The sequence below is a fragment of the Oncorhynchus tshawytscha genome, linkage group LG10 (assembly GCF_018296145.1).
Source record: "Oncorhynchus tshawytscha isolate Ot180627B linkage group LG10, Otsh_v2.0, whole genome shotgun sequence".
In the NCBI taxonomy this organism is placed as follows: domain Eukaryota; kingdom Metazoa; phylum Chordata; class Actinopteri; order Salmoniformes; family Salmonidae; genus Oncorhynchus; species Oncorhynchus tshawytscha.
In genome coordinates, this window is record NC_056438.1 from 30,568,776 (window position 1) to 30,591,058 (window position 22,283).

The 22,283-nt window shown below is 45.7% G+C and overlaps 1 protein-coding gene across 8 annotated transcripts in view; it reads right to left on the minus strand.

Annotated features, from left to right (window-relative positions):
- The window catches only part of LOC112261018 (VPS10 domain-containing receptor SorCS2), a 330,639-nt gene that overhangs the window by 47,781 nt on the left and 260,575 nt on the right, over positions 1-22,283 (minus strand). For all 8 annotated transcript variants that reach the window (XM_042328497.1, XM_042328500.1, XM_042328499.1 and 5 more), the window contains exons 4-9: positions 18,618-18,782; positions 16,162-16,235; positions 14,182-14,246; positions 9,171-9,289; positions 5,928-6,017; positions 1,536-1,715 (exon numbers count right to left, since the gene is read on the minus strand). In XM_042328497.1, coding sequence (XP_042184431.1) covers positions 1,536-1,715; positions 5,928-6,017; positions 9,171-9,289; positions 14,182-14,246; positions 16,162-16,235; positions 18,618-18,782 — 693 coding nt within the window. The remainder of the gene's footprint in view (positions 1-1,535; positions 1,716-5,927; positions 6,018-9,170; positions 9,290-14,181; positions 14,247-16,161; positions 16,236-18,617; positions 18,783-22,283) is intronic.

The following is a 22,283-nucleotide window of genomic DNA, read 5'->3' on the forward strand; positions in this document are numbered from 1 at the left end:
ATCAGACTGTTGGAGACAGAACCATACAGAGACACTCCAAAAGAGCAGGTATCTCCAGACACACCTATCTATAATGTAACTGCTGCTGATTCTGGGTCAGTCGGCCGGCCTGTCAAGAGAGTCTAGGTAAGGGGAAGAGGGAATTAAACAACATGTCTCTTTTGAACTTTCTCTTGCTCTCTCTCTGCAATACTCTTATCTGTCTGGGTGTATCTCTCTGTCTCTGTCTGTCTGTCTGATTTGGGCCGGAAGTGGACTCTAATGCAGGAACGAGTGACCAAGGACAGGATATATTGGTCAGTGATTTTCTATTCCTGTTACAGTATGTCTCCCACTTGCTTTACAGTACTGTAACTCTGGCCTTTACATTGTCACACTCTCACTCACAAAATGTAGCTGTGATCAACTCATGGGTTAGAGAGTTTTTCAATTTGAGGTTTATCTCCTCACTCCTTCTGCATCTCTCTCTCTCTCTCTCTCTCTCTCTCATATAAATGAAGAGGGGTAGCTTATGCAGCTCTCTCTCCTATGTCCCTCGCTCTGTCTCTTTTAACTCTCTTTCTCCATCTCTCTCTCGCTGTGATGACAGTGTGGCCCGGGGCTAGAGGTGTGAGAGGAGAGGAAAGGAGGAGAAAGGAAATGAGTTCTGCAGTGCTGGCCCTCAACTCCACGGGCCACTGCCTCTCCTCCTCTAACACTTCCTCCTCTCTTCCTTTACTCTTCCCTCGCTCTGTTTGACTTCCCTCCGCCGGGAGACCTTGTCAAAACAAACCCAATGAATGATGGCTTAACCAAAAACAACTAATAAAATATGGAAAGTGAAAACGACATATCTCACCCATGTGGGATTTTTTTTTTTTACATCAAAAGGAGTGTGTATACTGCTTACAATCACACAACGGAAAACTGCTTCGAAACCCAATTGGGGGAGGCAGGAAAAATAGTGGAACCCTCCTTATTGAATGCATTGCATTCTAATACATTCATGTTGTGTGTTTCAACGCAAGCTGTCTGTCTAGAAGGCACGCATGATCCAGTGCCATTTTAAGACCCACTCAAGGACACCGCTCACCGCTCTCCGCTGACATGGAGGTGAGACCACCTACCCACTGTTACCTTGGCAATGACTAGCAACGATGGAAGTTGAGTGAGTGGGAACAATGCTACGGAAATGAGCCATACACATTTGTTTTGCAGAAAGATGAGTGAATAAAATTACAACGCCTTAAAGCAGGTGTGTGACGACTCACACCAAAGCACACAAGGTTAAGGTTTTTGAGGGAAACATACCACACATCTACCACGCTCATTGGTCAAGGTGTAATAACACTGTCCTATAGCTAGGGGGCAGGGTGCTCTGCTCTCAATACCATTTAGCAGACACTTCTTTCCAAAATGACTTGCAGTGGTACATCAATTTTAGTAGATCATGTGACCTTGTAGCGGGAATCGAACCCACGACCTTGGCATTGCTAATTTTTGGCATTACAATCACTCTTGTCAACAGAGCCACAGAGGAGCGCCGCATGACTCACCTCCAGTATGTCTATAAGGGCGCTCTCCTCCGGCTGCTTGGCGCTGCGGACGTTCTCCAGCACGACGGAGTAGTAGACGCCCTGCGGGTCTGACTGGTACAGGTTGTAGGTGTCTGTCTGGTACCACTCCTGCAGGGCCAGGAACACCTGGCTCTCGTCCGTACTCACTATGTGGACGTCCTGGGGGAAGGGGTTGATGAGGGGAGGGGAGAGGAGGTGGTATGACGAGGGTGTGAGAGGGAAGGAGAATAGGAGTTACGACAACAGCTTCGATATGGCGTCAGTCTTTTCATAAACTAAAGGGGAGGAGAGAGAGAGACAGACAGAGAGAGACAGAGCGAGAGAGAGAGAGAGGGAGAGAGAGAGAGAGAGAGGGACAGAGACAGACAGAGAGAGACAGAGATAGACAGAGAGAGACAGAGAGAGAGAGAGAGAGAGAGAGAGAGAGAGAGAGAGAGAGAGAGAGAGAGAGAGAGAGAGAGAGAAACAACAAGAAAGTTGTGATTCTTCTCATTCTCTGCAAATTGTATCAACGGTGGCAGGAGAACAAACAGGAGTAATAGAACACTTTCGGGCTGTTCACAAAAACCCAGGTTTTCCACTCATAACTTGCGAGGGGCTCCTACTCTTCTGCAGATGTTAAAAACAGAGTGGCTGAGGTACAGACTCCAGAGCCTGAGTCGGCGTTCCCTGTGAGACACTCTGATTACATTAACATGGCATTAGAGACAGAGAGGCGATGCAGACGTCAAACTTCAGGAGAAGTGAGCGGTGAAGAGTGCTCCAGAACCCTCGACACATTGACAGTCCAGACACATTTTTAGCCTAGCTGTGGACTAAAAAGCACTTTCAACTGGGAATCTCCATTCAGCATGCTTTAAAATTCTGGCCTAGGTCGGGAAACCGGCCCAATATGTCTTAAATGCTGATTTATGGGTCTGCACCACAATAGTCAAATGTACTCTGGTTCAATGAACCTGCAAGCTACAGCATAGAACTAGTGCACAACGTCCCTACAAAGTCCTTGACTGCGGACGTATTGCTTGGTTTTTGTCATCTAGCACTGTAAAGTGGAAGCACTGGTAACGATAGCTGGCATGTTTTTCTTTGCGGTAAAACATATCTGGGTCACGGTAAAATTAGGCGAACACTCAGCCACCACATAAGACGCCTAACCGGGCAGAATTTCATTCATCAATAGTAAAGTAGAGGAGGGAAAGAGAGACAGAGGGATGGAGGGATACAGACGGCGGGTCAGAGTGGGAGAGAGGGATGGAGGGATACAGACAGCGGGTCAGAGTGGGAGAGAGGGATGGAGGGATACAGACAGCAGGTCAGAGTGGGAGAGAGGGATGGAGGGATACAGACAGCGGGTCAGAGGGGATGGAGGGTGACAGCACTATGGGAGAGTGGGAGGGGGATGGTCAGACAGCGGGTGCAGACAGCGGGTCCAGACAGCGGGTCAGACAGACAGCGGGTCAGAGTGGGGTTTGATGACTGTGTGAAGGTGGCTCAACCTGTAGCTAGCTCAGAATAGACAGCGGGTTAGACAGTGGTAGTGGAGGGAAAGACCTGAACAATGGTCATGCTCCATGACGCTTTGTGCTGTGTGAAGGTGTCTCAACCTGTAGCTAGCTCAGAATAGTTAGTGTGGTAGTCAAACCTGAACAATGGTGTGTGTGTGCGTGCGTGTGTGTGCGTGCGTGCATGTGTGTTAGACTGCAGCAAAGGATTAACACTTAGATGAATGTATTATTTCAAAATGCTCTTACAGTGTTAGGCGGGAGAGAGAGACAGAGAGAAACAAAGAGAGATAACAAGAAAGAGACATAACGAGACACACAACAGCAAACCATTCCCCTAGCTGATTCTCTCTGTATACAGCATTGGGATGTCTGTCTCTCTCACACTCTGTGTGTGTGTGTGTGTGTGTGCGCGACTGTCCAACCATATGCCCTTCGTACCCTCCACATGGATCTCGATGAAGTACTCAAATGTGTGTTTGTTGCTGTGACTCCCTGTGAGTAGGTGTGTGTGCGTATGTGTGTGTGTGCTCCGTGTTGACAGATCTCTCCTGCATCGGTGAAGTCTACGCAAACCCACCGCTCTGTGTTGACAGATCTCTCCTGCAGAGTATTTAGCCTGAGGAGTTGGCACTGAGGAGTCTGTAAACTTCAAGTCCCGAAGACTTCTACATTCACAGCAGCTATCCACCCACTTGTTTAACACCACTCCGAGGCCGGTGAATAATCCCCTATGGAGCGATGTGGATTTGCTGTGGATGAGCAGCTCGAGTCAGACAGCTGAAAGTAGCACGGATATGTGCTCAGGTGTGCAATCCCACGCCAAAAGCACAGGATTACTTTGCAGAAACCTACCATGCTATATTCCCTGTGTAATGCCACTTGCTGGAAGAGCTAGCATCATCCGCACAAAGGGGAGCGGACGACACCGTTTTGCCTACGTACAGTGGGAAGAGGGAGACGGATGTCATCTTCACTTATTTGTGGACTGGCGACAGGCCATAACTGAGCGGAGAAACGCTCGCAAACGATTAGCATGTGGGCTGATGTCTCTGTGGGAGAATAAGACTCTGCTGCACCTGTCAGGCTTGGTGCCGCACCCGACGGCACAGCATAGCAGACTTTCTAAAGAGAGAGAGACAACAGACAGTATTCTCCCATTCACTCCCATAGAGACGAGCTTCAAGGCACATCCACAGAGGCTTCCTGGGGGGGTCGCCCCCAAAAGCGCGTCGGGGTGGAGACGGGTGGAAAGACGACACGACAACAAACAAAAAAAAGGAGGAGGAGTGCGAGGAGAGAGAAAGACAACGCGAGAGAGGAAGTGAGGGAAAGAGAGGAAACAGAGACTTGGAAGAGAAACGGCTCCCCACAAAGCCTGTCACCATAGAGACATAAAAAGAGAGAAGAAAGGAGGGGAATATATTGAGAGAGTAAGAAGTTGAGCGAGATACAGGGCTGGAGATGGTGTTGATAGAGAAGGAGAAAAGAGAGGGAGAGGGAGAAGAGGTAAAGTGTGCAAGAGAGAGACGGAGGAAGTGAGAGAGAAGGAAAGAGAAACAGAGGCTGGAAGAGAAAGAGATGACGATCCGCTTATGATTTCACAGTCGAAAGAGATGACGATCCGCTTATGATTTCACAGTCGAGCAGCGCTTCAGACTAACAAACAAACAGGGTCGGCAGAGGCTGTTAACAACTCCATAAATCCAGGAGGCCCAACTTCACTTCACTCCCAACTTCACTCTTTGCATCTTTCAAAAGCTTCTCAATAATTCACAGTGGAAAACAAGAAGCTCAGCAACCACAGCTAGTTACCTCTCTCTCTCTCTCTCTCTCTCTCTCTCTCTCTCTCTCTCTCTCTCTCTCTCTCTCTCTCTCTCTCTCTCTCTCTCTCTCTCTCTCTCTCTCTCTCTCTCTCTCTCTCTCTCTCTCTCTCTCTCTCTCTCTCTCTCTCTCTCTCATCACACATGTATTACAAGCCCACACACACACACTTACTTCATCTCTTTCACCTCCCCATCTCTCTATCCTCTTCATCCTGCCCTCTCTTACCTAAAAGCTCCATACTTGAACGAGTGGCCTATCTACTCAATCAGCTGCTAAAAGGAAATATGTAGCGAGAAAAGGAAGACTGGGGCGGTAGAAAATCATGACTTGACTCAGCAGACCTCTCCATGGCCTCCCCGACACCTAATCAGAGGGGTCCGCTTCCCGTGCTCTCTCTGATCCCCTTAAGGATGATACAGTACTTATTAAGACAAGCCCTGCTTCAGCGATCGGTCAAACTGCTGTGGTAAGCAGGAAGGAGTGGTGTGTGTGTGTGTGTAACTCAATCACTTTCCCCTTCCTTAAAGAGCGCAAAAGGGCCTGAGTAAATCAAACACAAGACCCTCAAAGTGGTATGGAGGTAGAATCTAAGTAATTCCAGACACACTCCGTCCCTAGTGTGTGTGTCTGCGTGTTGTGTTGTGGGTATGCGCGCATGCGCGTGTGTGTAGTTTGTGCTATTTTCCATACACTGTCCCTAGAGTGTGTGTGGTATCTTGTATGCGTGTGTGTGGGCGTAAATGACGTTGACTGTTGCTTTTTCTCTCTGGTGAGGTAGAAAGCAGAAGAGTCCGCTCTCCAATCAATGCTATTCAATAACACTCAGCCAGTGCCACGCTAACACCGTCTACTGAGCCACAGTCACCGTCAGCAAAGATTCCTGTCTGCAATACGGTGAATTGCACCATATTGGGAGTATTTCACTTGTATTGTGCAAGGTTGGGGTCAATTCCATTTCAAGTTACTGTACCTTGACATGAAGGGAACAGTATGTCATTTCTATTGTGTACGGTTGGGGTCAGGTCCATTTCATGTACTGTACCTTTGGTAGGGCGTATTTAGGGAACCTCATCTGGACAAACTCATTCCGTCGGTATGAAACGTAGTGCTTGGTGCGGTTTCCTGTGGTCACCTAGGTAACAGACATAGAGGGAGAGAGAAACACACACACCATGTCAATGACTAACTCAATGTCTCTCACACCACGATCCTTATGACCGATCCACTTATGACCGAAACAGAGAGCGACAGATGGAGAGAAAGAAATAGAAACAAGGTGAGAGAAAAGGTGCACACCAGTAACCTAACCACCACAGGTGAACGGGAGGTGCACCATCTGTTATTCCCTGAAGAGAGAGATGAGCTCAGCAGAAATACAGTTCCTCAGCAGAGAGAGAGAGAGAGAGTAAGAGAGAGAGAGAGAGAGACAGACAGAGAGAGAGGGAGGGAGAGAGAGAGAGAGAGGGAGAGAGAGAGAGAGAGAGAGAGAGAGAGAGGGAGAGAGAGAGAGACAGAGAGGAAGGGAGAGAGAGAGAGACAAAGAGAGAGCGAGAGCGAGACAGAGAGAGAGAGAGAGAGAGAGAGGGAGGGAGAGAGAGAGAGAGAGAAGGAGCGAGCGAGAACGAGAGATAGAGAGTATGCAAATCCCAGCAGGAGGCTTCTGGGTAATGATGAAGTTGTGCTGTCTCATGCTGAGGTGGAATCATCCAATCAGAGAAGATGAGTGCTGACCCGGTTAAAAAAGCCCATCGACATCATATTTGACAGTATGGGGGAAGTGTGAACGTTTGTTAGCACTGTGAGAGACCAGTGGTGTCAGCTCAATACCGTCTGCTTGGCTGTTTGTGGTAAGTGGGAAGTAGTGATTTAGGATCAGTTTTTCCTTTCAGATAATAATGAACCAGACAGGGGTGACCAGATCCTAGAACAGCACTCTTACTTTGAGGCGTTTTGTGAATACGAGGCCCTGATCTCACTGGTGGGAAGTAGATGCAAGATGACCAAACTTTGAACAATATCTGCCGAGCTAAGCTGAAGACCAGTTTATTCAGGCCAGCGACGTGGAAGTTAAGCTGGAATGTTTTTCTGTGGATGTTAAGCAAGTAGGTGTATGTGCCAATGCCAACACTGGCGCTCTCTCTCACCGTTTGTCTGAGTCTGCATTTCCATACAGCTCAGTATCTGATACCCACCCACCCCACGGACACAAGCATACCGTTGGCATGAGCATCTGTCATTTCACTCGTGTATGTGTGGGCGCTTCTGACCTGGTTACTACACGTGTGTGTCTCAGTGTGTGTGTGCTTCTGGGCATTCGAACAGTATCTGCGTGTGATTATTTGCATGTGTACAGTATATAGTCAGGTCCAAAAGTATTGGTACCCTTGAGCAAGTCACTTAAACCAAAATTGCTCCTGTAAGTCGCTCTGGATAAGAGCGTCTGCTAAATGACTCAAATGTAATGAAGATGAACATTTAACAGACTGTATAAAATAAACAAGACAAATACTGGGCTCTGTGGTATTCTCAAAACATGTTGAAAATTATATTATTTTAAATGAATACAATTGCTCAGAGAAAGAGATTTTGTTTAATTAACAGGTAAGCTTGTTTTTTTCTCTCAAAAAGACAAGGCTCAAAATGATTGGCCCCCTATTTCAATACATTTCAATACCTCAACATGCAAGGATAACAGCACTGAGCCTTTAAAAGAAAACGTTTTATGAGATTGGAGACCACATTGGGAGGGATCCTCGACCATTCTTTCCAGATCCTTGATTATCCTTCATCTGTGCCGGACTGCCCTTTTCTATTCAAACCACATATCCACATAACGGGGGATTCAAGTCCAGAGACTGAGATGGCCATTGCGAAACTTTGATTTTGTGCTTAATGAACCATTTCCTTTGTGGATTTTGTGCTTATAGGTTAATTATCTTGCTGGAAGATCCACTTTGTGGCCGAGTTTCAGCTTCCTAGCAGAGGTTTTTGGCTAAAATGTCCTGGTACTGGGTAAAGTTCCTGATGCCGTTGACCTTAACAAGGGCCCCGGCAGGTATAGGGTTATTCTTTGCTGATGCATCCTTATTTCGACGGCAAAGCCAACACTGGTGTGCGTGGCCAAAGAGCTGTATTTTCATGTTATCTGACCATAGCTGTAAAGGTTTTCGTCGTCTGAAGATGAGGAATCGGACCCGAAGCGCAGCGTGGTTAAGTGTTCATGCTTTTTATTGGAACTGAACACTATAACAAAAATAACAAAGGGAATAACCGAAAGTCCTGTAAGGTGCAAAACACTAAACAGAAAATAACTACCCACAAAAACCATGTGGGAAAAAGCTACCTAAGTATGGTTCCCAATCAGAGACAACGATAGACAGCTGTCCCTGATTGAGAACCACACCTGGCCAAAACAAAGAAATACAAAAACAGAGAAAAAAAGAACATATAGAGACATAAAAACCTCTAAGGTCAGGGCGTGACAATAGCACAGGTTCCAATCCAAGAGCAAATGGCATTTAGCAAACTGCAGGCTTTTACATTTGTTGGATGACAGGAAAATAGAGCTCTTTGGGCACACATACTAGTGTGTGTCTCTCTGTGTGTTTCTGTGTGTTTCAGTGTGTCTCTTTAATTAAGTATGTGTCTCAGTGTGTGTGTGTGTGTATCTGTCTGTCTGTTTGAGTGTGTGTGTTTGTGTACATTTGCAAGTGTGTGCATATCTGTGTGTGTGTGTGTGTGCGTGCTTTGAGGAATGACTGTCCCCCTAACCCACATCCCTCCCAGCAGCCTAGTACTAGTAGTTAGTAATGCTCCAGGGATAATCCCTGGGGATAATAGTCCAATCTTTTGTTGCTACTGACCCTGCACAGGCCTCCACACGTAATGAGATTTTTAAATGCTCCTTCCCTCCCTTGATCTCTCCCTCTCCCTCTGTCTCTCTCTCTCTCTCTCTCTCTTCCTCTGTCTGTCTCTCTCACTCTCTTCTTCTCTCCATTTCTCTCACACACAATACTCAGATTGAGTAACATTTCTTTAAACCTTATTTGTAAACTCTCTCTCTCTCTCTCTCTCTCTCTCATCACAGAATAAGCTGGTGGCTGTAGCTACCGTACTCTGGGATCTCCATCATATGATGTACAATGTCCTAACAAGCAACTGTGCCTTCCTACCTGAATGCCAAAGCGAGTATATTAAGAAAGGGATACCATTGTGGCACATTAATAACCAAACAATTATGAAGACATATCACAACAACAAAGGGGTTGTGTAATTGTCTCTTTACCTTGACAAAGATGTAGTCGTCTTGGACTGAGAGAGAGTTGTGGTCGATCTTCCCCAGGAACTGAGCCGTCACCATCTTGTCTGAGCAGTTCTGGATCAGACAGGTCACGTACAGGTACCCTGGGGAGAGAAAAATAAGACGAAAGTGAAACTTTCCGAGGTGATAAACAGTGTGGATACAGTTGTAGTGTGGTCAGGTTTAGTGTGCATGCATGTGAGGGACAGTGAGAGAGACCAGACAGACTGTAAGAAAAGGAGAGGCGGATATATTGAAAGTCAGCAGGTAGACAGGGAGTGCTTTGAGTGCTGAGCTGTATTAGATACGGCACATCTTCACGAGGCGCCTTACTTCTCTTCCAGTCAAAATGTCAGGGGGATCAGGCGTAGCCTCCGACAGAAAGGCAGAGCGGGTTGGGTTAGCTTCTGTCGCAACGCTAAACCGTATTGAATTTCACACAGCAGCAGCTGCATCAGCAACAACAGTCAGTAGCGGCAAGCCCGCTGAAAACACATTAGCTTTCCGCCTCACAAGCCAGATAGAAGTGACAAGCTAGCGTTGGAAGAAAATGCAAACAGTCCAAAACACCACAAAATCAAACTTTATCTTGGGGGAGGGGGGTCTTATGTTCTACTTTTGACTTTTTTCAAGTTGTCTGTCTCTCTTTCGTTCTTCTGTTGCTTATTATTGCTTAACTTTTGTTCCAGTCTGGCTGGCCGAAAATGTACTGCAATGCTCAGACGTTTAATCAAAACAGCATACGGGGAGAACTCATTAAAAGGCAATTAGATTGGTTAAGCATTCACTTCCAGCTTGTGACACGAACACTTATTCATATGGCGCACGGACCTGCTACACTCTCGCTGCCTGACCTGGCTGAGGGGGAAATAACGAGGAAATAACGCAAAACAACTGAAAACCACGTAGCAGCTGGAAAGAGAAACTTCCGGGAAAGAACAGAGTAAAAGGGAAGAACGCAGGAAAAGAACAGACGTTATTTTGGGGCCTTTACCGTCATCTCTTCAAAACATCCAAGACCACCACGGTTTCCGACATGAATTGTGCGTATAGTTTCAAAGACGGCGTAAAAGATTACGTGATAGTGAGAGAACAGGAGGTTAACTTTGAGTTTTTCAAACCCAACATGATTATGTGAGTCTATGTGCACTCGCTCAGTGTGCTGCTGTATGCATCTGGGTGTGTGACGAGACAAAAGGATGTCCGTGTGTTTGCATTAGCACCCGTAACGCTCCCCAAATCAATCTCCCCAATGACACACACACAGACCCTGCCAGTCTCCCAGCGAGCCTGCTTCCTCCATCAACCCATCACCTGTACCTCCTCCCCCCATCTACCCCCCTCATCACCCACCATCCCTGGGCACAGACCCTAAGCAAATCCCAGGATTTGTGTTAGAACTAGGCCTCTCCCTGGGGTTCAGCTCCACTATTTGACCAGGCCACCCACCATCCCCCCTGCTACCTGCCATCGTTTAACCTTGACAGGACCCAGGGTGACAGGGTGGCGCAGGGGGAACAGCTTGCCCTGGCATGCCTGGTCGCATGGGCCCCTCTAACCCATCCGTCTGGATGTATGAGCTGCCATACGATAGAGAGGCGGGGGAGGGTGGGGGAGATGGGAACCATGTGGCCCTGCCTAGCCCAGGAAAGAGCTCTCCTGCCTGGGCAGCTGGCCCAGACAGACAGACTCTCTGGTTATCTGAAAAAACACGGCCGGGCTTGTTCAGGATGACAGGTTTCACACTCTGTCCGGTACACAATCAGAAAGTATAGACACATATATGGGATTTGGGAGTTGTTTCTCACTTTCTGGGGGAGGATGATGACACATTTTAAGTATGACACTTTGGTGACTTAATTTTATCAGGAAAACTGTGTTTAAGTAAACAAGGTATTATTAACATGTCCTCTCCTTCCTTTGTCCTTCATTTGTACTTCCTCTCCTTCTTTTTGTGCCTTCGAGTCTCAGATTCTATACTTCTCCTTGTCTACACTGTGGGATTGCGGGTTGTGAAAGTGTCCCGAACACATTCTAACGCATACACACATACAGTACCAATCAAAAGTGTGTTTTTCTTTCTTTTTTAAAAAACATTTTCTACATTGTTGAAGTAGTGAAGACATCAAAACTATGAAATAACACATAATGGAATCATGTAGTAACCAAAGAAAAGTGTTAAACAAATCAAAATATATTTCATATATTACATTCTTAGTTGCCACCCTTTGCATTGATGACAGCTTTGCACTCTCTTGGCATTCTCACAACCAGCTTCATGAGGTAGTCACCTGGAATGCATTTCAAATAACAAGTGTGCCTTGTTAAAAGTTAATTTGTGGAATATCTTTCCTTCTTAATGCGTTTGAGCCAATCAGTTGTGTTGTGACAAGGTTTTATTTATTTTTATTTTACCTTTATTTAACCAGGTAGGCAAGTTGAGAACAAGTTCTCATTTACAATTGCGACCTGGCGGGTAGTGGTGGTATACAGAAGATAGCCCTATTTGGTAAAATACCAAGTCTTTATTATGGCAAGAACAGCTCAGATAAGCAAAGAGAAATGACAGTCCATCATTACTTTAAGACATGAAGGTGAGTCAATCCGGAAATCTCAAAAACGTTGAAAGTTTCTTCAAGTGCAGTCGCAAAAACCATCAAGCGCTATGATGAAACTGTCTCTCATGAGGAACCGCCACAGGAAAGGAAGACCCAGAGTTACCTCTGCTGCAGAGGATCAATTCATTGGAGTTAACTGCACCACAGATTGCAGCCCAAATAAATGTTTCACAGAGTTCAACAGACACATCTCAACATCAACTGTTCAGAGGAGACTACGTAAATCAGGCCTTCATGGTCAAATTGCTGCAAAGAAACCACTACTAAAGGACACCAATAAGAAGAGACTTTACATTTTCAAAAATTAAAAAAGAATAAGAGACTTGCTTGGGCCAAGAAACTCGAGGAATGGACATTAGACTGGTGGAAATCTGTCCTTTGGTCTGATGAATCCAAATGTGAAATGTTTCGTTCCAACCGCCATGTCTTTGTGAGACGCAGAGTAGGTGAACAGATGATCTCCGCATGTGTGGTTCCCACCGTGAAGCATGGAGGAGGAGGTGTGATGGTGTGGGGGTGCTTTGCTGGTGACAATGTCTGTGATTTATTTAGAATTCAAGGCACACTTAACCAGCATGGCTAGCACAGCAATCTGCAGCGATACACCATCCCATCTGGTTTGTGCTTAGTGGGACTATCATTTGTTTTCAACAGGACAATGACCCAACACACCTCCAAGCTTTGTAAGGGCTATTTGACCAAGAAGGAGAGTGATGCATCAGATAACCTGGCCTCCACAATCATGGGATGAGTTTATTTGTATTTTTTAACTTTTTTTTCTTCACCTTATTTCACCCATTTAACCTGGTAGGCTAGTTGAGAACAAGTTCTCATTTGCAACTGCAACCTGGCCAAGATAAAGCATAGCAATTGGACACATACAACAACACAGAGTTACACATGGAGTAAAACAAACATAGAATCAATAATACAGTACAAAAAAGAAAACAAAAAGTCTATATACAGTGAGTGCAAATGAGGTAAGATAATGGAGTTAAGGCAATAAATAGGCCATGGTGGCAAAGTAATTACAATATAGCAATTAAACACTGGAATGGAAGATGTGCAGAAGATGAATGTGCAAGTAGAGATACGGGGGTGCAAAGGAGCAAGATACATAAATACAGTATGGGGATGAGGTAGCTAGATGGGCTGTTTACAGATGGGCTATGTACAGGTGCAGTGATCTGTGAGCTGCTCTGACAGCTGGTGCTTAAAGCTAGTGAGGGAGATATGAGTCTCCAGCTTAAGGAATTTTTGTAGTTCGTTACAGTAATTGGCAGCAGAGAACTGGAAGGAAAGGCGGCCAAAGGAGGAATTGGCTTTGGGGGTGACCAGTGAGATATACCTGCTGGAGCACGTGCTACGAGTGGGTGCTGCTATGGTGACCAGTGAGCTGAGATAAGGCGGGGCTTTACCTAGCAGAGACTTGTAGATAACCTGTAACCAGTGGGTTTGGCGACGAGTATTAAGCGAGGGCCAACCAACGAGAGCATACAAGGTGGGTAGTGTATGGGGCTTTGGTGACAAAACTGATGGCACTGTGATAGGCTGCATCCAATTTGTTGAGTAGAGTGTTGGAGGCTATATTATAGATGACATCGCCTAAGTCGAGGATCGGTTGGTAGTTGTCATGAGTTGGACCCAGAGTGAAGGAAAAGCAGCCAACAAGTGCTCAGCTTACGTGGGAACTCCATCAAGACTGTTGGAAAAGCATTCCAGGTGAAGCTGGTTGAGAGAATGCCATGAGTGTGCAAAGCTGTCATCAAGCCAAAGGTTGGCTACTTTGAAGAATCTCAAATATAAAACATTTTAATTCACTTGACACTTTTTTGGTTACTACATGATTCCATATGTGTTATTTCATAGTTTTCATGTCTTCACTATTATTATACAATGTAGAAAATAGTGTACCTATGTCCCAAATTTTGACTGGTACTGTACATTCTAACATAGGCATGCAGACACACACAAATGTTTACATCTGGGCACAAACGCACGCACGCCCCCCTCCCCCACACACACACAACCATCCCCACCCCCCACACTACACACACCTATTCCCCTTGGTGGGTCGTGCAGAGCTAACCTGGCTGGCTGATGATATGATAATCCATGGTAATATAATATAATGTTAATATCCTATAATGATATGATAATCCTGGTGCCTGTGGGAGTTGAGTGAGGAGTTGAGAGCATTGCACAGGCAGACTTGTCTTCAAGGGAGAGGAATGGCATGAGAGAAGGGTAGTTGAGGGTAGCAACGTGTGTTTAGGGGATTTGAGAAGAATCGCAGTTGGTCGGTGAGAAAGAGGTCAAAGATGTAGCTCACAGAATCCATCCAGACATGCGTGCACACTGAAAGAAGTGCATCGTACCTCCACTTGTGTCCTGCATCTCCATATGCACCAAGTCAGGGTCCACATCTACACCAGCCACAGACCTGAGACAGAGGAGGTTAGTATTAAAGTGGGCAGCTGGGGAAAACATAACCAAACTTGTCGTGCACTTAACCTCCTTTGCTTCCCCTCTCTCTCTCTCTCTCTCTCCTCCCCCCCTCCCTCTTCCTATCGTCACTTTCTCTCTGTCCTCCTAGTAAAGTGAATCTGATTAGATGTCGGCAGGGAAGTGTGTGAAATCTCCCCAGCTCTATAAAGATATAGGTGAGATATAAAAACCTCCATTGCGCTCCCTATAAAGAGGCTTTATGAGCAATTAGCAAGCTGGGGAAGAGAGGGAGAGAATGAAGGGGGTAGGGAAGAGGAAAGGAGGGAGGGAGAAATATAGTGAACAAAACTCCTTCTGGAAAAAAGTTGCATTCTATTTCACATGTTTCCTTACGTCCTATTCTCCTCACATACTGTGTCATTCTCTGAGTTGTGTTTCCTGTCTGCTCTTGGCCTCAAGCAGCATACGAGCCACCATTTCACCACCCATAACCAATTCACATCTGTTCTATTTCATGGGATAGGCACTAGCCAGCAATGCTTTACACAAGATAAATAGTTGAAATACCTCTCAACCCAACTCTGAACGTGTCGAGAAAGTGGTACAAAGCACTAGTGTCTGGCGTCCATCTTGTCGGACGGACCACCCTGCCAGATAGAAGCTGACTAGCTCTTTAAAGTGTTCCTGATTTATAAGGACCCCAGACCACTCTTCTCTTCCGCTCTTTTAGGAGCAGTAGGTCACGCAGTGAGGATAAAGCTATTCCAGACCCAACTATTAGCTAATTCTGGCAATTCGGAAAGCACGGATGCTTTTAGAGGATTTTTCAGGGCCAAGAGTTTTTCTTGGTCAGGTCATGTGGTCAGAAAAAAAAACTCTGGGTCCTAATGTTTTCTAGCGAGAGAGAAATGTTTTGCTTGTCCATATGACTTGACTAGGAACAACTCCCTAGGCATATCACTTCTGTGTCTCTGTTAGTATTTTACATCTCATTACATACTCGCTATCAGACTGTTTGGGGAGTCACTGGCCAAAGCAAAGTATATGTGGTGATATTTTATTGCTAGTCAGTGGTTAGGGATACAAATGCGGTGCTTGGATTACGTATATGGTACGTCATCTTTTGATCTCTCATTTCCTACAGCTAGTGCCAATACATACATCATAAAAAAAGGCTTTTTCTAATGCCTTCGTAATGGTATCCATATGTGAAATGCAATGCATTGTAAAGTGTAAGGGAATTGCCTCTATACCCAGATCTGGGATCAGTTTTACATCTCAACTGATAGTGGGGGCGAAGGTCCGATTTCTGTGATCCTAGATCAGATATTAGCCACAACATCTGCTTGACTCAAAACAGACTTTGGAACTAACCTATCTATCCTCATACAGTAAGATGTGCTGGGGATGATTTGGTGTTAGGGACGGACAAATGTCCAGGTCTCAACACTAATGGCTTTACAACCACTGATCTGGATCCAAGGGGAACAGAGATCATTTCTGAGAGGCGAGAGCAGCAATACACTCAGAACAGGAGGGAGGGAGGGGTAGGGAGGATAGAGGGAGAGAGGGGTAGAGAGAGAGAGAGAGAGAGATAGAGAGTGAGAGAGAGGGTAGAGAGAGAGAGAGAGATAGAGAGAGAGAGAGAGAGAGAGAGAGAGAGAGAGAGAGAGAGAGAGAGAGAGAGAGAGAGAGAGAGAGAGAGAGAGAGAGAGAGAGAGAGAAAGCGCACGCGAGAGAGAGAGGGGGGGGGATGCAGAAGGAGTGAGGAGATAAACCTGAAATTGAAAAACCCGTGAGTTGATCACAGCTACATTTTGTGAGTGAGGGTGTGACAATGTAAAGGCCAGAGTTACAGTACTGTAAAGCACGTGGGAGACATACTGTAACAGGAATAGAAAATCACTGACCAATATATCCTGTCCTTGGTCACTCGTTCCTGCATTAGAGTCCACTTCCGGCCCAAATCCGTGGACACATACAGCTTTGAATAGAAAACAATCAAACTATCAAACAATGAATTTACACCAAGGTTCTTTACAACAAAGTTATAGCTAATGTCAAAAATTGATATGACAAAAAATAGTAAATGCCCGACAAAACAGGAGTTGTATGGATAAAGAGGTGAAATGGATGATTGTCATGGCTTTTCATCTCAGTATTGGTGATTTTATGGTGTCAGAACATCCCTCAGTGTGTAGTAAATTGTGTTGAAGAACATCCCTCAGTGTGTAGTAAATTGTGCTGAGGAACATCCCTCAGTGTGTAGTAAATTGTGCTGAAGAACATCCCTCAGTGTGTAGTCAATTGTGTTGAAGAACATCCCTCAGTGTGTAGTAAATTGTGCTGAAGAACATGCCTCAGTGTGTAGTAAATTGTGCTGAAGAACATCCCTCAGTGTGTAGTAAATTGTGCTGAAGAACATCCCTCAGTGTGTAGTAAATTGTGTTGAAGAACATCCCTTAGTGTGTAGTAAATTGTGCTGAAGAACATCCCTCGGTGTGTAGTAAATTGTGCTGAAGAACATCCCTCAGTGTGTAGTAAATTGTGTTGAAGAACATCCCTCAGTGTGTAGTAAATTGTGCTGAAGAACATCCCTCAGTGTGTAGTAAATTGTGCTGAAGAACATCCCTCAGTGTGTAGTAAATTGTGCTGAAGAACATCCCTCAGTGTGTAGTAAATTATGTTGAAGAACATCCGGTCCAGTAAGTCAAGCAAGAGAATTCCACGGTTCATCTACCTCAGGCTAACCTCTATTAATCTTAGTTGGTTATTCCGTGTGTGTGTGTGTGTGTGTCAGTATGTGAGTTTGGTTGTGTGTGCATGTGTACCATTGATCGGCTTAATAATGAATATGTATTGATTTTCTCACCAGGTATCCCAGCAGACATAAACAGCACAAAAAAGGTTTCACCAGCAAGCCTGCACACATTCCCTTACTGCCACACACACACACACACACACACACACACACACACACACACACACACACACACACACACACACACACACACACACACACACACACACACACACACACACACACACACACACACACACACACACACGGCTGGAGTGGAAAGATGTAATGGCATGAAATACATCAGACACATGGTTTGATACCATTCCATTGCCTCCGTTCCAGCCAATATTATGAGCCGTTCTCTCCTCAGCAGCCTCCGCTGACACACACATATGGGTATTGCAAGTGCATACACACTTTAGCAGAAGACAACAAACCTTTGCAAACACCGAATCTCTCACTGAAATCCAGAAAGCCCAATTTAATCGATAGGATCAAACGTAATAAAACCGGATTGGCTGAACCAAGATAAATCAAACCTGACCACAGCAACATCTCCAAAGGATAACCAATCGCAAGGGGCATTATCTTACCAATCATCTCTCCCATACAAATATATGAATTCTAACAGGCGTTTGAAGGAGAGGGGGGCCACCGTAGGCCTCCCATCTCTTTCTTCCGCTAAATGATTTTTCTGTACTGTTAAATTACTTTTTTTACTCTCCATCTGTAGCCTGGCCATATGGAACAGATTAAAACCTCATTTAATTTCTTGTTTAATTAACTCTAAATGATTCAAGTGGAGGTCCCTCCATTTTCTGTTGCTACTGTGACTGTGAGTTATCTGAGGAGAGATCGGAGACGATGCCAAATGTGACGCAGAACTGTCCCTCGACACTGACCTAGGGTCAGTTTTGTGTTTTACTACCCCAATGGTTATGGATTTCAAAACGGTTGGGATCTGGGGCAGGTAAGCTGATCCTACAGAGATCTGTGACTAAGGGCATTTTCAATGTACGTATAGTTGGTCAAGTCAACACACTCCGTATTCCCCACACTGTAGTCTATATCATTACAACCACGCTGAATAAAACAGCACAAAGTCAATTTTTTTTCCATATTTCACACATATATATACAGCATGGGTGAACTTTTTTTTCCCGCATATCCCAACTCCCCCTGAGACACCTTTGGAGACTAAGGTCACGGCAAGCCATTAACAATGTCCCCTGTTCAAGGGGACATTGGCAGATTTTTCTACTTTGTCGGCTCGGGGATTCGAACGAGCATCCTTTCAGTTACTGGCCCAATGCTCTTTCCGCTAGGCTACCCACGCCACACAACACGACACACTACGTTTGCTAGGGCACGGCTATCCAAGCTGTGCATTAAGTAGCACTGTAAAGGGAAAGTATATCTGTCCAAAACAAGTTTGCTGCTCAAAGTATTTTAGCATATTTACAACATATATTTCTGTTAATTGTGATCTGATAGAAATGCTATGAACATGAAATAGATATCCCCACAAAAGCACAATTATCTCTAATTATGACATTGACCCACCTTTCCCTCCTTGCAGTAAGCCAGCACCTTGTCCTCCTCCTTGGGGTGGAAGAGGAGGGTCTCCGCGGTGAAGGAGAGGGGCTGTCGCTGGAACGAGGAGCCTTCGTCTGTACTAATGAACAGCATCTGGTCACGCTCGTTAATGGACGAGCTCACTAGGATCACCTGACAGAGAGAGGTCAGAGGTTAGAAGGGAGATAAGGATAAGGTCCGTACTGTATAGGGTAATGTTAATGTGGTAATGTTTGATTTGGGTTTCTGGGGTTGAAATGTGGTACGTGTGGTAGGGGTGGAGAGAAGCACGCCATATTTCCAACCAGGGCCACTCTCAAGGCTTTACTCCGTGGTGACACCATATTGATGATCTAATATCCCCTTTCATAGCTCATAACAGGGACACGTTAAACGGGGGAACTCCGAGCTTACCATCTCACCAATCATCATTAAGTGTTGGACACACAGAGGTAAACCACCTCAAGGGCTGAGCAACACAAAACGTATTATCCAATCAGATCGCTCAATATTCTGTCATCTGCAATAATCAGACATAAGGGAACAGTCGGAGCAAGATGGGAAAAATGTTCATCTACTTTTTGCATACACACTGAATTTGGGCCAATTAATTGCACAAGCTAGCCTACTTCCTCTCTCTTCCTCTCACTATTGCTAGCCCCCCCCCCCATGCCTGCAATTAAGCATTACTTAGTGCCTCCCAAGTGGTGCAGCAGTCTAAGGCTTGAGGCATCACTACAGACCCGGGTTAGGGGAAGGTTTGGCCGGGTGGGCTTTACTTTGCTCATCGCACTCCTGTGGTGGGCCGGGCGCCTGCAGGCTGACTTCGGGCGTCGGTTGGACGGTGTTTCCTCCAACACATTGGTGCAGCTGGCTTCTGGGTTAAGCGGGCGGGTGTTAAGAAGCACGGTTTTGGCGGGTCATGTTTCGGATGACGCACGACTCAACTTTCGCCTTTCCCGAGCCCGTTGGGGAGTTGCAGCGATGAGACAAGATTGCTATTGGATACCATCAAATTTCGTGAGAAAAAGGGGGTAAAATAACCCCCCAAAATGATGACGACATTCCTTAGGGCGCTCCGCTCTGCATCGCACTGGCTCCCCAATCCGGGCTGTGTGTTTGTGTGCTGTGTGGGGGTGCGCATGCACGCGTGTAAGGGTTGATCGAGCCGGGTCTAAGCAGCCTTCTATGGATCGCCACGGTCAATTAACAACTCCTAGCCTGGTTGTTTGTTCTGCCTGCAGACAGCTGCCACACTGCCCCCAGGAGAGAAGGGACACTTCTCTTTCGTTCACAGAGATGGAAGGAACTGAGGAAGGACGGAGAGATGGAGGGATAGACAGCAGAAAAAAATGGAGTGGAGGAGAAGTATCTAGGAATCTCAAAGGCCAAGAGACATACTTTGTTGTGTGTGTGTGTGTGTGTGTGTGTGTTCCCAAATTGCCCTGCTTTCCCTGGGGGACGCGTCCATCAAAATGTCTGCCTATTCCAATACCTCTTGTTTAAACAGAACTCACCCAGCTTGACCTGATGACCACTATGAGAGGTCCGTTCTGACGTCACACACCTTAACCAAAGCCGGGTTCTGACCCTCTCTGACCTCCCCTTTATAACAACAGCTTACGGATTTGACTTTTTAAAATTTTTAATTTTACATTTGAGATAAGCAAACAAAGCGTCATAAAAGTAGCAAAAAGTAGAAACTGAACAACAACAACATCCACAGTTTGGATAAGATAAACAACCTTGTGACCGAATAACCTTACAGACTGCCTGAAATAGTTTCGACCCAAGCTACTATTATTGAATTAGGAAGCGGCATCAAGGAACAGTATAGGCTACCCCTGGCTGCCTTCTATCCCATCCGTAACCTTCTGGTGTTGCAGTAACACTGACACACTATGAATGGTGCTGTTGTCAAGCCGACAGGACACCCCGACCTCTTGAAAAGCAACCAAACAAGGCAAAGCAAAGTCAAACCTCAAACTTGGTCCTTCTCCCTGACTTCCCTCACGACGGCGACAACGACGAAGCCGCACTAGGACAGAGAAACTACAATAGCGCTCCTGTGCGGAGAGTCCAGACTCTCAGAATCAGAAGCTTTTCACCACAGCCGTTGCTCAAAGCGGTTTTTTCCAATTCATAACTCAACGCTCACTCAGTACAGTGCTCCCATTGTGTGCCACAGATAAAAGCGCTCCCAAAAATTCCTGTGTCTACACTTGAGACGGCATAGTGGGTGTATGACACATTGGCAGAGTTATGATAATAGGAATATCATAGAAATGCCAGTACTGTTGGTAAACAATAACATTGAAAGTCACTTCCTCCTGGATCAATGTGTATTAGGTCATATAATCACTTATAAAAACGCATCTGCTCAGGTATATACGAGTACGGCACGTGTTATCTATCTATAAAGATTCATGTTGTGTGTAAGGGGATGGGAAATGGTTATGGTTTGATAGACGGTTGTGGGACAGATCTCAGTGGCTTGAGGACATACCACTGCCATTTGGAGGGACTAAGATATGCTAATGCCTTGGGTATACTTTACTGGGTAAACAAAAGTCCCCCACACAGTGGCACCATGGTAAGGCACCATGGCGCTCACACACACACACACCTGTATCACAGATGTAATTCATCACACAAGAACAGTCTGACTCTTTGTCTGTCTCCTAGAACCCAGTAACGAAATGAAGACTCGTCAAAGGAACCTTACACTTACTGTCCCTGCTCGACCAACTGCACAGTAACGCACGCACGCACGCACACACACACACACACACACACACACACACACACACACACACACACACACACACACACACACACACACACACACACACACACACACACACACACACACACACACACACACACACACCTCCTCCTCCTCCTCCTCCTCCGCCTGAGCAGAGGAAAAACACAGAATCCTTCAGTTAGTGATTCTCTGTTGCCATTCTATAAACGTAGCTCCAGCCCAATTGCTTTCCACCCAATTACATATGCAAATTGTCAGTGTTGATTTTCAGTGAGAGCGCGGCCTGTGCAATAGGTGAGTGGTGAGATGTGTTATGCTGTGAATAAACTAGAGAATAGTTGCTGTTGTAAGGATCGCCTGGGCGAACAGGAGTATATTGACATGACATTATTAATATCTCCCCAGGACTAACTATGAGAAAGTACACAGCGCTATGAGAAAGTACATGACACCACGAGAAAGTACACGATGCTATGAGAAAGTACACCACACTATGAGAAAGAACTCGGCACCATGAGAAAGCACACGGCACCATGAGAAAGCACATGACACCACGAGAAAGTACACCACACTATGAGAAAGTGCACGGCACTACGAGAAAGTACACAGCACTATGAGAAAGTACACGACACTATACAAAAGTACACGGCACTATGCGAAAGTACACGGCACTATGCGAAAGTACACGGCACTATGCGAAAGTACACGGCACTATGCGAAAGTACACGGCACTATGCGAAAGTACACGGCACTATGCGATGCACTATGAAAGTACACGGCACTATGAGAAAGTACACGGCACTATGAGAAAGTACACGGCACCATGAGAAAGTACACGGCACTATGCGAAAGTACACGGCACTATGCGAAAGTACACGGCACTATGA